At 36.6% G+C, this 18,392-nt stretch overlaps 1 protein-coding gene across 1 annotated transcript in view; it reads right to left on the bottom strand.

The window, feature by feature from the left end:
* Nucleotides 1–366: 366 nt before the first annotated feature.
* The window catches only part of IGLON5 (IgLON family member 5), a 1,615,534-nt gene continuing 1,597,508 nt past the window's right edge, over nucleotides 367–18,392 (bottom strand). Inside the window, exon 10 of the mRNA XM_044079340.1 lies at nucleotides 367–2,049. Within this exon, the coding sequence (XP_043935275.1) occupies nucleotides 1,949–2,049 (101 nt within the window). The 3' untranslated portion in view covers nucleotides 367–1,948. The remainder of the gene's footprint in view (nucleotides 2,050–18,392) is intronic.

The raw sequence follows: 18,392 nt of genomic DNA, 5'->3' as shown, positions 1-18,392 counted from the left end.
ATGACATAGATGCAATAACACCAGCTGTGAATTGTTTGCCAAATGTCCCTATCCAGAAGATAAAAATTCAAGTATAAACTTACACCCAGCACACACACAGACACATACACAGAGTCACATGCATACACACACACAGACACACGTTTACACACACGTGCGTGCACGTACACACACACACACACACACACACACACACACACACACACACACACACACACACACACACACACACACACACACACATACACACTAAAATGGAGATGCACTGACAAAAAGAACTAATCACAGGTTAGTAACCTGTAGCAAGAACATGTGCAGTTCAAAGGTCCATACTACTGCATTTAGGGGGCACTCTACTACGTTATGTTTTTAACATCAAACAGAATATTTTCACTTGGGAATCATAGATTCTATAAGTCTTACATTAGATATTGCAAGTCAGTACACTCTAAGTGTAGTTTGACTGAGGAAAACATACAAATGTATTCCTAGGATCCTAAGATAATAATAGCTCAACCACAATGACTGAATGGGGCCTTGGCAAAGCCATGTGATTTCTCTCTTTGCTATTTCCTCTATGTCAAAATTAGCTGGTGTACAGCACCATTCTGAATCTTAAAAGCCATTTTGCCATACCAGAAGTCAAAATAGTTATGATTTTGCTACCATGGTACTACAAATAACTTTTTGTATAAATGACTATCTAAGTTTCACAGACTGTTTCTGGGTATTATTTTAAAAGTAGACCAAGTTAAGTAGCAAAACCAACATAAAATGGAAATCTGAGAGTTAAACACAACACATATACTGTATTCTAAAACCCTAGAAAGTATATGTTCTGTTCCTGTGTATGCAAATACACAGGTGAGCAATAGTACAAATAATCTGTACAATGGAAGAAAAGTAGAAACAGCACTGAATGGCTTCTGTAGATCAAAGTGGCTCAAAGACTCATGGTCATTCTTTCCTAAATGACTGTGTTACATTACCCATTTGAAATACAGTTGTCAATACATCCCAGGATCTACTTTCTCAATATGCACAAATCATAGTTTAAATGCTGAAATAATATACACAGAAAAGCAAAGCACAGATTTTAGTGGAACCAGAGAACCCAAACATTCTGTAACTATAGAGTTATGATGAGCATTTTTCACAGTCAAGTACAGAGGGGGCAACAGATGAGGAAATTTCTGAGCCCCCATCTTGTATTGCATAAATACTGCAAAGGGGCCCCAGATGCTGGCTTTTACAGACCCATGGGCTCCCCTTTCTGCCTGCTTTTTCAATGCAACACCTTCACAGCAGCACCCATGCAAATCATACAACAATATTACACTTGGAAACACACTATAACGGTGGTAACCAAATACCCCAAAACTGTAGCTGGCCAACACCACATAAGCCAATGGGTGTGATGATTTTGTTTTATGTCAGGCAGGTTTTCTGCTTGCACTTCTGTTACCAGCCCATGTGAAACACTCTGTCTATGTCAACCAAAAGGCTTATCCATGCACATATTTGTATTAAAACCAATACGAAATCCTTAGCCTTGCAGAGACAATAATGATGACCATTTTTTTCCTGTGACAGCCTGAGGCCATTTAAGAATGAGAAAGGGGAAGGGACCATTTGACAGAATCATATACAGATGCATATAGTGTGTGCTGAGAAAAGAGATACTTGTGAAGACAGTATATTTTGTCCAAAGACCCCACTATAATTCAGCAGTAGCCTTTTTGTTGGTGAAGATTAATCAACTTGGTTCTTGACACATCAAGGATCCAAAGTGCAGGATGAAATGAGGGACAATGGCTCTCAAAAATGCATAATATTTCCTTCACAGTGATGGGTTCCTTAGACAAGATCTTCTCCTTTCTGTTTATTCCTTGTTTTTCTCTCCTTCGGTCTTTCTCCCTCATTTCCTGTTATTTTTCCAAGAGATGACTTAAATCTTAAACAATAGTGTGATGAATGTTAAGGACAGCAGCCAGAGAAGAAAAGGGGTTTCGATTCCTGTGATGCTTCCATTCTGAAGAGAGCCTGGTCCTAAAGCAGAGTAAGAGAAACAAAGAATTAAAGTGCATTTACTTACAAGGGTGCTGTAACTGTGGAGGCAAGAACAGTCAACAGTGCTTTTTTTAAGTGGTAAACACAGATATTCTAAACTAGCTTTACATTAGGCTTTGCAATCAGCATTTTAGGTATTTTTCAAAGAAACATTTGATTTTATCAAATACCAATTACTGAATATGAATAGCTTAACATCAACAAGCTATTGCATAGTAGACTGCTATTACTTCCCATATAAATATATATATATATATATATATATATATATATATATATATATACATATATATGCATATATATACATATATATATATATATATATATATATATATATATATATATATATATATATATATATGGGAGCCCTTCATTTGTTTGAACTTTCAAATGTTCGAAACTCATATGGCCGACACCACATGAGGGAATGCTTGAAAGGCTGACAATTGATAGTGGAGATCCTGCTACAGTGTGGGAATGGGAGATTCCCCTTTCCTGCATTGTAGTGCGATCTCGGAGTGAGAATATTCAAGTAGCAGGAGGTGTGGGGGGGCTTACTGTGTTTACAGGTAGGTAAATGGTGCTATTTCAGGATGTCGGTCTTTCGGACGGAATGTCGATCATATGGTGTCGACCATATGAAAGTCGGCATTCTGAATGCTCAACATTCTGAAGTAGACCCCTATATATATAAATATATATATATATATATATATATATATATATATATATATATATATATATATAAATGAAAAATGCTACAAATAATGTTAAAATACTCAGATTCATTTATTTATCATATATTATCTGCTATATCTTTATAAGTGAATGTGTAAACCACAATGCTCATGGAAATGTCTTTTGTATAGTATGTTAGCAATTGTTCTGGAGATTTTCTCCCTGGGCCTCCACTGAAAAAGGATAGCTCTGTCCAGTCGGACCTGCTCGGTAAATAAATGTAAAATAAAAAAATAAGTAAATAACTGAATAAAATTTGTCAAATAGAAAGCATCACCGCATCACATGAAGTGAAACATGTTTGTTACCAGGCAATTCAATAAAAACTGTATACTTAAATTTCAATAAACTACATTATATATCTAGAAGATTATTACAAAGTTAAATATCCCAAGGCCCAAGTTAGTCACTAAGAAAACATCCCAAGGCCACCTTCTACGTTTGCCCTCAATTTGGTTTAGTCACCATTTAAAAAGCCTTTATAAAGTAATACCAGCAAAATGCAACTGTGTGACATTTGACACAAAAATAACAATGCCTACCAAGTATTCTATAAAAAAAACTACATCAAAACCACAAAGAATGAAATAAATCCACCTGATTTCACGATACAGATAGAATAATTCAGTTATATGTTCAGTTGTGTTTTTTTTCTATCTCCTAAAAAACACGCTTTTCAAATAACATGAAAAAATCATTTAAATGATTTTTAAATAGGTACATAAAACATTGGCTGCAGATGATTGTTACTGTTGAAGCCACACCCAACCTCATAAAGAGGAAAGATTGGAAAAGGGGGCTGTGGATGGATTGAGTTACCTAGAGTAATGTAAACATGTATACAACAGTCTGCATTTGTAGGCTGTTGATTAGTTGGGAGAATGGTAAGGGATTGATTTTTACACATATATGATCTTTGGTTTGGTTCTCATTAAGAAAAGATTGATGTTTTTCTGGGCTTTAGTGGATTGGATTAAACCCCTCACTTGTTAATGTGCTGCTTCTTGCACCCAGTATATGAGGTTGGAATTTTTCCACCTTCGTTGGCCTACACAGTGACCTTGCACAGGTTATTTTACTAGACAGTGCTTTTGGACAGTTAGGAAGTTGGGCTAGAGTCTTTAGTGGTCTCCTGGTCTGCACGTCTAAAGCATACCAATAAAACTAAGCACAATATAGTGGTTAAACTTAATTTTAAATGGTTCTCTTTGGAATTCCAAGGGTAGTAACTGCTCTTCTTGGAATTGTGAAAACTTAAAGGTGGCATTAGACAATCAGGTAGGTATTCATAAATGGTATGTTTGACCTATCAATCATTGAAAAGAAGCTAAGATCGAAAGGTGAGTACTGGCAAGGTATAAACAGCCCCATAACTGATTGCCTTTTACATTTCATGATTCTGAGTACAACTTCCTCCTTATATTCATATAGTATATTTATAGCATGCAATCTTGTCCACAAATCTTCTTAAAAATGAGCAAACATAAAATTTCAAAAATTGTCCATATAGGTTATTCCCTATTTATTCTGATTCTTGACAGTCAGAAATATAAAGCATCTGGACTCCTGAGTGACTGTTAGGTACTTTCAGCCATTCTGTGTTCCTCCATTTTTCTGCACTACATTTTTGTTAAATATAGGCTCACAAATGTTTTGGTCAGAAGTCGTTTTCTTTTTTTTTAATAGTCAACCTGGGAGGTGTGAAATATGGCCATTATCAGATCAGTCATCTCTAATCACCCCAATACTCTATATGTTTGCACCTCAAAAGTGGCCAAGTGGTGCAGTGATTAAGGTATATACCTTTCAATCACAAGGTGCAAGGTTTGATTCTCAAAAGCTTTAAAAATCTGACCTCTCCTTTTATCATAACAAAATAATGGGTCTGTTTTCCTGCTTTACTTGCAGTCACCTGTAGCATAAGAAAATAAATAATATACATGTATGTAATTTTTGGTTCCTGCTTAATATAATAAAGGTATTACTGAAAATATGTACCACATATTTATAGGTTCATAGGCATATACCAGACGAATAATCCCCACGGCCTAACTATGCAACATAGCCCATTTCTGTCCCTAGTATCATGGCCTTTTATTGGCAGGGGGATATGTTATGAAGGTTTTAAACATTATATGTGTGTGTGTGTGTGGGGGGGGGTTACATTAGTTTGGGAATAGCTGCTGTCTACTTCTGTCTATAAGAGACATGGGGACCAGACTTGGAGTGACTCTCCAATTTTCCATTGGCCAAGGTTAGGCTTAAACAGGGTTAGGGATGGAAAGTGCATCACAGGGATGTGGAGCCTATACCAGAGCATGGGGATCCTTCGAGATAAATATTAGGACTAGATCCGAGGATACCTAGTATGAAGACATAGTTTGCCTCTCAGTAACCTGTAGGAATATGAATATTGAGATAGGGCTTTAAGGTGATCCATACAGAACAATGCATTTATACCCTGAATTCTTCAGGTAATGAAGGTTTGTGGTCATTCCAACTCTTGCATGTGTCTGGTCAGGTACATAACAAAGGTGGTGCTGTACTCAATGATGGGTCTGATAAGAGCTGAATTAAGTGGCACTACAATGCCCTTGTACCTGGATGCCAGGCCCTTACTTAATTTGGATGACACAGAATGAATTTCTCACTACTATGCACCATCTTCCTCACATCTGTTGATTTGGTGACCTTCTCAAAAAAGTCAACCAGGTTTAGTAGGCATGACCTTTCCTTGAAAAAAAAAAAAAGTGGGATGGGTTGAGTGTTTATAGGTGGCCTATGTCTTTGTTGATCATTTCCATGGCTTTGCATATTAGACTTGTCAAACAAATGAATCTGTAGTTTTTGGGGTCGGTTGATGGTCCATTCTTATGAAGTCAGATAACAGTTGCAGTCCTTTATTATCATGGTACAAAGCCTGTTTTCACTCTAAATGAAAAGTGACTCAAGTGGTCCTGATAGCTTATATTTCAAGCTATTTAGGAGGCATCCTGGAGTATTGTTGAGGCCAAATGAGGCTATGTTTTTGGGTTTAGTGAATGCCACCAGGACCCGCTCCATGCTAATAGTCTGGGGGGAGTTATGCTTGCAGCTATTTCATGCAGGAGGTGGGGAAGTGGGGGTGAAATTTGAGCTGAATCTGTGAGGCAGTAGATTTTCTATATCACCCTGGTCAGTGAAGGCGGCACCACTGATTAGCAGTTTGGCACACTGCTGTGTACTGCATTTGAGGTTACAGGCATATCTGTAGAAAGCCTTCTGGTTGTCTTTATCCCGTGAGGTGATCTTCACCTCATAATTGGTCTTGTTGGACTTAATTATTCCTTTTAGCTTCCTATTTAATTTAATTTTGGGTATTTCTCTTCATGATTTTAGCCATGACTTTTTTTCCTTTTGTTATGTACTCTACTGAAGTTAGGACATCGTCTGTATGGTTTGGTTTTGGAGTTTGCTTGGGCTTACATCTAGAAGGTTTCTGTGAGAAATTCTGCATAAGTTGCTGTGAGGTCAGAGTTAGGAGAGACATTGAATTTTGACAAACCTTTGCTTAATAGGATATTGTTTGCTTTAGAATAGTTGTTACTTTTTAAAAGGTTTGCTGAGGTTACAGAGTTAACTTTTATTCTGAAGGAGACAGATTTGTGCTATGACCTCACCAGTGAGGATGTGACACTGGGGAGCATGAGACACTCTCCCATATTGGTGAGTACCAGGTCTAGTATGTTTGAACCTCTGGTGGATACGCATTGTATCTGGTCAAGGGAATTTATGTTAATAAAGTCCAGGAATCACTGTGCCTGTGACTTTGAGGCAGTGCATGCTTCTCAGGGTATAAATCGGTATTTATAGTCTCCCCTGAATAGGGTATTTGGTTACATGCTGACTGTCTCCAAAAGGTCTGGGTACGAGTTATGGGATTCTTCTGACATAGAGAGTGACCTACAACTTGCTAGGATAGGGTATGGGACTCTGTCCGTGGTGATTTGCACATGAATAAACTCCAGGGCATTGTCCTATTTAATCAGCCTAGTGGTACACCTGTTGCAAATGTAGACTGAGACTCCTCCACCTTTTGTCCCTGTCTGTACAGCTGATGGTCCAAATGTATGGAAGGCATGGAAGCCTTGCACCGCCTGAGTACTTTCTGTGGATTAAAACCATGTCTCAGTAATGGTGTGAATATCTATATTCTCCAGAGTGAGGAGAGCATTTGATGATGTGGAGTTAATTATTTAGGATCCTAGCACTGAGCAGTAACATCTTTGGGTTTCTTGGGTTTTATTTGCTATGTCAGTAGGTTTGCCAATTTAGCTTTACCTAAAGAAGGCTATGAGATGTGGATCAAGTTTTATTCAATATTCGGAAGCCTATGTGGGACAGGTGCATAACATCTTTTGCAAAGCAACATGGTTTGTTAATCATGTCCTCTCATATTAATAAATATTGAATGCCCCTGGAAAGACACCAGAAACTTAGCCAATTATTGAAGTGAGTCAGTTTTTTGTTCGTAGAGTGGCATCATTCTTACTGAAGGTAGAATGCTGCTCAGTACTAGGCACATACCTGACTGAGACACATATTGAGAGAGATCAATAATGTCTTTGTTCATATAATCCAGGGAGGAAAGTTTCACATCATTAAAGCCCACATGGGCTCTAAGAGAATCAAATGGCACCTTTCGGGCAGTGACTTCAGTGCATGAGTAAGTTGGTGGATTATGGTTCCAGATTAGAAACTAACCATTACCTTCTCCTTGTTCTATCTAGTAAGTGGGGCATTTGTGTGTTGTACAATGCAGGCTGCTATGACAACAGTCCTGGGTAATGCATTTGCTTGCCTTATGGACTTTGCTTATGGGGCTCCACTGGGTGTAAGCGTATTTGTGTTGTGTGCTGTTTGGTGTTGCTTATGGTGAGTGCTTTAGAGACTGCTGAAGACAGGTGTTGTCATTTGTAGGCTTAGGAGGTCTTTGAGGTTTGGAAAGATTACTTTTTATTTATATAAACCACAGTCAAAGGAACAAAACAGCAGTCTACCAGTAAATCCACAAATTCTTCACCAATAACACGATGAATTATCAGGAGTCTTTCTTCCTTCTTTTTCTTTTAATAAAAAGCACCAATAGCAAAATGGCACCATACAGCAATATAAAATCCACAGGTTAATTTCTTTAGCACCTTGGCTTTCACAGCCTTTTCAGACTACACTTTTTATCACAAATATATCTTACTTTTATATAATTTAATAAGAACACACCCCACAATCTTTCAATTATTTCTAATTGCATCTTAAAGAAATATCATAAAAAACTTTTCCAGTTACACTCCTTATTTAAGCCTTTTGGATATACAGTATTACATTTTAAAATAAACAAAGATCCTTTACGTCTTAATTCATACTTCATCCCCTCTGGTGTTAAAAAAACCTTCCTTGCACTGTTCCAATATTGTTGCTTGTAACCCTTGAGGATTCCCCTCATGAAATTTATAAAAATGTTCCACCACTGGGTTAACTAACCTACCTTTTTTATATCTCTCACATGCTCTTTGAGTCTCACTGAAAAAATTCTCTTGCTTTCACCTATATAATATTTGTTGCATGGGCACCTCAGCCCATATATTATACCTGCAGTGTCACATCTAAAATTACCATGTTCCTGATATTTTCTACCATTAATTTTAGAAAAAGTTCTAACAATAAATTGGCATACTGCGCAATTCCCACATGGAAAAGTACCTTTTTCTATTATATCCTTTAAGTCCAAATTTTCTGGTCTTCTTAGAGTACCATGTACCAATAGATCCCTTATACTTTTTCCATTACTATAAGTAAATTTTAAATTCAAATTTTTTAACACCTGTTCTTCTTTTCTTATCATCTGCCAATAAAATTTCACTATACCCTCTAACTTTTCAGAAAAATGTGTATATTTAGATATAAAATAGATATCGTCCTTAACTTTACCATAAGGTTTATATTTAACATTACTATTATTATTACCATTCTTATGATTATTTACCCTCAATTTCTCCAATCCTGTATTTATTTGTTCTACACCATATCCTCTCTTGTAAAACATTTCTGTCACATTTTTTATTTCATTATTCACATCTTCCACATTATTACATAACCTAATAACCCTCATAAATTCGCCATATGGAATTGAGTTAATAGTCTGGATAGGATGGCAACTTTTTCTAAATAAAATATGATCCCGAGTTTCAAATTTTCTGTGGACCTTCATTCTTATCGTTCTTAGATTACTTTTTATTGCCTCAGAATAAGTTGGTCTATGTGTGTGGCGGACACTATGCGTGGTTGATATAATGTGTGTGTTCTTGACAACCTTGCTTATGTAACAGATTTTTGCATCCAGTAAAATCATGTATGTGCATCTCCTGTATACTTTGTTTCTTTAAGGATAAAATGGTTGTTTGTGAATACGAGACAATTGCTACATTGTCTCAGGATGCCCATATCTACCAAACTGGCTACTGAGACATTTGGAAATTGCATATCTATGTTGTCTGTAGCTGTATTTGGGTGGGCTACTGTAGGTCATGGACTGGGTTATACAGAGATTTCCTTGGGTGGTCTCTGTGGTTTGGCACTATTCTAGGCTAGACCGTGCTAAGATTTGATAGTAGTGCTGTTTGTCACACAAACTAGTGTCCTAATCTTGTCTGTGAGCAATGGCTTTGTTTTAACCACACTAAGTTATAGGTTTCAATTACAATTGTAGTTTTATGGATAAAATTTAAGCAAAAGCAATACTGGTTTGCTGGGTATTCACTTAGTATTATGAATATATGGAAAACAATAGAGGTAAAAAATACATGAATAGCTTATACAACAGGCAACAGCAATGGAAGTGAGAATGGGGGGGACTTTGAAGATAACATTGCCACAGGGGGAGGAATCCAAAGACACAGCCTTTTTTTAAACCCACAACAGGAAAAGTATGGGAGGGCTAAAGAAAAATCCAAGCTGCAAAAAGCTGATTTCTTGGAGAGGAATCCAATCAAATATGCCAATATTGGAGATCTAGTCCTATGGTTAGAATTTCAAAAACTTTATCTTAATGTCACCGAGTGGGCTGGGGCAAACATAAAGAACAGGAGAAAAACATTAGCAAAGTAAACAGAAAGGCACTGGAATGCAACTTTAATTAGATAAATGATAAGCAGAATACAAAACTCTAGCAGCAAAACTGGCACATAAACAGCTGTATAAGTACTGAAGCAAAAATCCTGGATAGAATTCACAATCCTATCACTACTGCAATCCACTACACACTAAGGCACCAGGCTATGTAGAAATTTACCAGTAATACTGTTTATGGAAAAAAATGATGCAATAAATGACTACATGTGGCTCAAATCTGGCAGTAATTCACAGTTCTGCTACACCTGTGAATGAAGGTACAAGATTAATGTCCCAAACAGGGAGTCAAAATATATATAGCTTGCTTTTACAAGTCATTTTTCTTAAAGAAATAAAAGTGCAGTATAATGTATAAACAACACTAACATCTTGCAGAAATACACAATCTTCCCACGTCTGTAAATGAATCTATAAACTGAGGTCCACAGCAAAATGAAAAATTCAAACAGATAACTGTTTTGGTAAAACATGGAAACAAGAGAAAAATAATAAAAAAGTATCACCACATAGATAACAATAAGTACAACTTAAAATACATAAAGAGAATTTAGATAAAACCTTTTTTTTCCACTTTTGACGAAAAGCTTGTTTCTCATACTTCAGGGCTTTCCACACCTGTCAGGATATTTGCCATCAGCAAATATCAGATAATTCCTCCTCATGTTATAACAATTACATATTTTACTTGTCTTCTGCTTATTTTCCCTACATCTTGCTGTTTGATTCTTCAAACTTCATATCATCTCACCTGCGTCTTAATCTTTCACCCAAATTCTGCTGCCCTCACTTTTTTCTTCTTGCCTTATCCATTGCCATCTGCTCTGCCTGCACTCTGCTAATATCCCCCTCTTTCCGTGACTTAGCTATTTCTAACTTCAAAGACCTAATATCTTGCCAATTAATTCAAAATAGGTTTTTCAGTTTATAGCATACAAGTACATACAATGCCATTGAGATCAAAGCATACAAATAAAGTTTTAAGGGCACCATTTCAGTCAAAAAAGGCTGTAGCAATCCTTAGCTTCGAATGTTGTAGCACAATTTGTGTTTTATACAAACAATATTAAAATATATTCATTAATGCAAAGCTTGATTTTCTCCCTTTATCCATTATGTAGCACACAAAGAGGATTAGAGCTTTTAAGTATTTTGACAGCTTTAAATATCTAACAGGATACATCAAAGGCAACAAGAAAATAAAGCAAAAACTGAAAATAAACTGATGGTTCAGATAACCTAGCAAAGAAGGATACATAATTAGAACATTGTGCAGTTTTTGTGTTACTGGACATCTGATGAGAATTATAAATAGCTCAGTTGATGCTTTTGTCTCGGTGAGTGCAATAACAGTATAACAGCCATGTTTTCAAATCTGAGATACATCTAAAAGGGGACACTCAAAAATATCCTGTTTATCTAATTAACTACATTTTTGAGAAGCACTCTTTAACCTCCTTCAAAGTCAAATAAATAACTAAATAGTTCTGTAGAAGGATGTAAACACAGAGCAATTGCAATATCTACCTAACACTGATTTCATTGCTGTGTAAAAAAGGAATAGAAAAATATAAACTAGGAAACTGAGACACTTGAGTGAGATTCAATGACATTTTCATGCTATTTATTACTAGTGCGCAGGAGTTCAGACAGAAAAGATTCAGAGACAGTGTTAAGCCATTGCATACATACCAATATGCTGTCACATACTGGTGCTCTGATGAAATTACAAATGATCACTGACAGGTGAATAAAACAATGCACGCAATAACTGACAGCACAAGCGGTGATGGTGCACCAAAGACTAGGGCTGCTACATCTGCAGCCCTACCCCACTCCATATGACCAGTGAAAGCAGGAGTACAACACCCACAGGCCAGAGGTGCGCTGCTCTTTAGATACAATCATCTGTGTGCAAAATACAAGCTTTTATGCATTTTCCAAAGTCATGTATTCCCAGAATGTGAATATATGAGTGTATATAGAAACAGATACAGCCATACAAAAGTACTAAATGTAATAATAAGGTGAAATATAATAATAAGGTCAATGAAAGGATTTCTATCACTGTGGTATAATTGCAACTCATGCTGCTGCAGCACAGAAGTACTGCCAGTATATCTCTAGGCTCTTTGTACCTGACTCTAAGGAAGAGGTGATGCCAAGTGTAACTAAAAGCTGATGAAGTACATAAAAATAATGAGACGGTCATATGACTAGTTTTTAGGATGACAGAATGAGGCAGGTTAGTGGGCAATTGTTTTTGAAATTCATCCTATACTATTCAGTAGGACTTAGACCTCCAGTCAGAACAGATTATTATATTATGTGAAGTGTTACCTCCACAGTACAGACTTTGTGTATCTGCATATGTGGGAGAGAGACAGGATATGTGTGTGTGTGTGTGTGTGTGTGTGTGTGTGTGTGTGTGTGTGTGTGTGTGTGTGTGTGTGTGTGTGTGGGTGTGTGTGTGTGTGTGTGTGTGTGCATGCGTTTTTAATTACAGTGTGAATCACACTATACGTCACCATGCCACAATACCACATGACATAATGGCACACCCTACAGTATGTCTAGGCAAACTCAGTGATGAACACTGCACTGAAAATGTCTACTAGTCATGTATATTGGGTGCACCTTACCTTCTGTGTAAGCACCTGACTCTTTAGCACAGACAGATAAAGCCCTGACTGTGACCCTGGCTCTGTAGCACAGACAGATGAAACCCTGACTCTGACCCCTGGTGACCATGGTTTGATGGTTTGGTTAGCAGACACAGAGGAGTCAGTGGAGAGAGGAATAAAGAGAAAGCACTTCTCTTGGCTCTCTCAATATGGAATGTACATGTGCTCTGAGACACATGCATGAGGTCTAATTTCCCTGGTGGAGACTCAATAAGCAAACAATCAGTGTCTCTGTGTGGGTGGGTGGAATACCCTGCTGATGTTGATTCCTTATGAAAGTGAGAGGTGACCAAGTGTTGACACCCATTGGACATCCCACCCGTATGTTGCCATTAGGAAGGTGCAAGTGATAAGGGTTAAAAAGAAAAAAATCCAAACTATGCCTGATGGCTGCCTCAGTGATGGCACGTGTTGGTTGACCCACTCCCATGGTGTTAAGGGAAAGAATGGATCAGTTGGCGGAGGAAGGGCTAATGATTTGCAGTCAGTAAGGTGATATGGAATAAAAAAAAGAAAACCTATCAATGGCTGTTTAGCAATGAGCATACATAAAATGTCATCTGTGCTCATTGTTGTAACCCTGTAGAAAATACTGCTGTAAGCTCAAAGGCTGCATTGGTTTCTACTCAGTTCACTGTGATTCCCTGCCTGTCATGATAAACACTATCATCCCACAGCACATTGAATGTGACATGCAATTCAAAGTATAAGTGTTGCTCCATACATTCTGGGAATGTGTGTGATGTCTCCAAATTCCCTATGATCTGAAGCTTGGAGTCTGCTCCTGAAAATCACACTCTGTACTTATCGGTTAAAGTCAATCTCTGAGTAAAACATCTGAAACAACTAAGCATTAGTTCTTGCACTTAACTTCACTACTTGTTCTGTAAAGAAACAAACAAACAGAAGTCTTAGGGTAAAATTCATAGACATCTATCTCAAAGCATTAAACTCTTAAACTGAACATGCATCCATGCAACAAATCTGCAGTTTATACACAGTAAGAATAAAGAAAAAAGGGCTAAACTGTAAGCTGCATTGATGATGCATATAGAGTTTTGCTAATGTTCTATCTGATATAGTCCCACAGTTCATGAACTACAATAACCTAGAGTATATAAAGGCCATGGAGTACATTGAAAAGTGAGTATGTATGCCATGCTGGATATTACATTGTACTTATTTTGATGTAGAAGATATTTAGTCTATATGGTCTGCTTTTTCAGTGCACTTATAATCTTTCCCGTCTTCCATTCCTCTTTCCTCTCTTCCATTCCTCTTTCCTGTCTTCCATTTCTCTTTCCTCTCTTCCATTCCTCTTTTCTCTTACCATTTCTCCACATGCCCCAAGGCATTGTGAATGCTTGTGTGACTCTTCATTTCAACACCTTTCCAGGAATCCATTCCATGGGTCTTCAACACTTTCCATGAAGAAGTATTTAGGGATAAAAGGGGGACTTTGGTGCTTACATTTGTCTGCTTCTGCCTATGTCTCCAGAGCCAAAAGTAGTACAAGGCAGCTGCCCAGGGAAGAAACTGCTAGCAGGCATGATCAGCAGCTTGTAACTGGGAAAAGTGCAGTATCAACATTTACTGCAGAAGCCATGGAGGACATTGCAGCTTCATAAATGAATGTCGTGACTGCATTCACATTCATAGTAGGAGCTCAATGTGTTAGTATAACCATATGCTACAGCTATTCAACGAGACTGCTAATATTACAGCTCAGATAAGACACTTTTTTTTTAATTCTCCAACTTCAAGAAGTTTTTTTTTTGGCTTGACTTTTGGTTGGGGGGAGGGGCAGTCTGAAGTTGCACAGTATGCCAGATCTTTTAACAATGTCTATCAGTCTCTCTCTTCATCCTTTCTATGCAAGGACAACTTTCTGACCCATTTTAATCTCTTCTTCTTTTTAAAAACAAGGAATTATTTTATTTTATTTTATTCAATTAGTTTCCCGTGCTTAGCGGAAGTATAAATGTACAACAGCTGTTTAGTGATTACTATCTGAAGAAGCGTGGATGGACCACGCGAAAGCGCTCATTTTTTGTTAATAAAGCCTTTGGATTATACATGCTCTTGGAACCCTTCTGTTTAATTTTAAGTGGTCTACTATTGAAGATTTTTGCATCTTTTCATCGTGGTTGGGATTTCACTTTGTTTGCTGCCATTTTAATCTCTACAAGGTTTTCTTGTATCGCCATTTTATAGCCTCCTTATCCCTTCTTGTGCCTGTCTAAATGCTTTCCCTTCCATACCATACCATCTACACTCACCAGAGATGCACAAAGAACCCAAAATAGGACCTAACCAAAGGAATGAAGAGTAATACAACCATTTCTTTACCTCTGACACCTCTCCTCCTGTGCCTATATATATATATATATATATATATATATATATATATATATATATATATATATATATTCTAGCAATTTATTTGTTGCTGTAACAGTCATGTCATCTTGCCCCTGTAGAATCACTGTAATCAGGACTTTATCTGATTTTGAGGCACTACTATCAAGCCTCTCATTTTTCCAAGGACTGTCAGGCACAATCATTTGCAATCTTTACACAACTTTAAACACTAGATGCTCATTAGCTTTTGGCACCATTAATGAAGGCATCTCTTCAGAAACAGGAACTATATTAAGACCTCAGAGGCATAAATGCAAAGTAAAAAAATGAAGAGAATTACTTCTTACAAGAGAAAACGAACCTTCAAAACCTGATGAGATTAGTCACTTGTTTGTTGTGGCTTTAACTGTTAGTAGACAGGACTGAAGGACGTCAGAAGGGGAGATAATGTGATGAAAGATGAGAATCCTGAAAACAGTTGCACCTGATGCATATATATTCCAAGTCAAAACAATGAAATACAGCAATTACCTTGCAGCTAAAGGCTACGTTAATTTATCATACAAGCTGGAGTATAAGCGATGTACTCTGCTTTCTATAGTCAACTACCCCAACAAAACTTTATGCAGAGAGGCACTGCAGCAGCACTAACCCCCCAAGCACCTGTAATTCAGAGTAGCATTAACATAAATAGTGCCCTCCAAACCACCACAAACAGCAACACTGTTCATACGGTTCTTGGCAGCTATTGATGTGAAACAAGGACTATGAATTTCAGGATTTGCATCAGAAGCTAGAATAATGTGTTGTAATACCTGTCAACCGTCTAGATTTTTGATATATATTTTTGGCCTTTTCCACATTAAATTTGTGTTTTTCTGCTTATTCATTAAGGAATTAATTCACTAAATAATACAAACATTTGAGTTCCAGACTTAATGTCCTTTTTAATGTATGCTAATGCAAAACCTAAAATGCTGTCCCCTTTCTAAATTTATAAAAGCCATAATTAAAATATATCCCTGATTTGGGCCTTTATCACCCTATTATTTTTGGATTTGTCTAAATTTCTTGCTCTAAGAGTTTGAGAGGCATTTAGTTTACAATGGCCTGGATTTTGGGGAATCACACTATTTGCAGATAGTTTGATGTGAAAAGCATATTAAAAGACCTACATATAATTTGAGAAATGTGCACTACTGCTTCTGAAGCAGTCATTTACTGGTGTTCATTATATATGTAAATAAACTAACTGGCTTGAATAAAAATGCTACCGGAACTGAGATAGCTGCAAAGAGTACTGAACCTATATACTGAAATGCTGGTAGAGCATTGTAATAGATAATGGGTTTCTAGCATCCCTTGAAGAGCAGCTAATATAATAAACTTTACTCAGTTATCCTGGTTTTGATTCCTACAAACTCCATTTCTATACTATGTAAATCAGAGCAAGTCACACAGCCAAACAGTGCTCCCACATCACCTTTCTGAAAAGAAGCAGTTGTGCTTTTTAGGTTTACATCATCAATAAATAATGAAAGTTTCTCTATCTTTCTACCCTGCTCTTGCTTTGATTTTAAAACCAGTGTCTCCACTGTTGTCCACCAGCTACATTAATTTGGCAATGGAATTCAGCCCCCTCTCTCCCCTTACACTGTTGTTATTAGTGAGCATGAGGTGGATGCATCTAACTCATGCATATCTACCACAGATTCACTCAAGAGCACTGCAGACCTACCACTCTGATCCATGGCAGCAAAAGAAATGTTTTAGCGATAGCTGACTGGATTGTTAGTGTCAGTGGCACAAAGGATAGTACATTTTTCATTGATGGTGGAATATCAGAAGGGTGAAACATCCAAAGTAGGGAATATCCCAAGTCAGTGGATCAATTTTTTTTCTATTCTTGAAACTGAGGTGCAAAATAAAGTGGATGGTGTGGGGTACTGCACTCCTGCAAGTTTATTCTTTGGATGAGATTTTAAACCAGCACTCCATCACCTGTGTTGGTAGTAGCTCAGGTGGGTGTAAATGCTCCAGTGGTATTATTTACAAAATATTAACATATGTACAAATATAAGTATGCAAGTATGCAAAGATATATACATATATATATATATATATATATATATATATATATATATATATATATACATATATATATAAATATATATGTTTACTATCATAATGTTGAAGCGGACTCGGTTGAATGACCCACGTCTGCAAAATGTGACAACGTCGAATTCCGATATTGTCGAATTATTTCCTGAATTCGATCTCGGAACAAGCGTTAATATGGGTCGAGACAGGGGTGAGATTTGTATTTCGACAATATCGGAGTTTGACACTGTCATGATTCGACCAACGGACTTCATCAAAGTGGATGGACCAAATCCAATTCAACATTCTGATAGTAAACCTTTATATGTATGCATATATGTATGTATACATATGTATTTGTATATATATATTTTTATATATGTAATCTGTTGACACATTCATATTAAATTTTCATCCCTATTAGACCCCCCCCCACACTCCTTTTTCCATAACCACCATCTGAGTTTACTTAATATTGTTGCTAAAATCTATTTACCATTAATCATAATTTCATGTATTCTTTCATTCCATGCAACCCATATAGCATAAAATAACTTTTTATATATTCTTTTAACATATTCTTTACTTCTATTCTTATAATATTTACATTTGATCATATCCATATTTATTTTATCCACTTCTTTTATATTTTCAAAAACATCTTCTTGACATAGTATTCACCATAACATTTGTGCTGTTTTATATTTCTAAAACGTAAATTCCATTTTTTCTTCTTCTTGACAATGTAAACATGTTCTATATTTTTTCTTCTTTTATGACATTTACTGGCAATTAATCTATTAGCAGTCTCCCCAAAAATCTTGACATTCTACTTTCTGATTACACCATTTGCTTCTTATTTCTTGGCTTTAATTTTTTCACCTTCTAGATTTTTTCCATGGTTTTACATAGTAATGTTTTATCGTTATAATCGTATACCATAGATTTCTGTATCAACGATTCTTTACTTTCAGGGGCATGGCCAAGATGGTGATCAGCTAGCAGCTTAAAGTTTTTGCTCTGCTTCCTTCTATTCTTTTCTGACAGGAGTTTATTATACAAATTCAACAAAAACTTATTTTATTATATGTTTTGAGCCTCATAAACAAACTTGAATAAAATTTTGAAAAAAATCAAGTTTATATGATTTTTCTTTGACTTTTTCTGTCAGAAGTTTTATTGACTGTTCTAACAAAATGAGCTACTGAAAAGTGAATTCTCATTGAAAAAGGAACTACAAACTATCTTGGGCAGTATCCAGGAGCTTTCTGTTAA

The sequence above is a fragment of the Protopterus annectens genome, chromosome 8.part0 (assembly GCF_019279795.1).
Source record: "Protopterus annectens isolate FY-2018-M chromosome 8.part0, PAN1.0, whole genome shotgun sequence".
NCBI lineage: Eukaryota > Metazoa > Chordata > Ceratodontiformes > Protopteridae > Protopterus > Protopterus annectens.
This window is presented reverse-complemented; position numbering and strand designations above follow the sequence as displayed.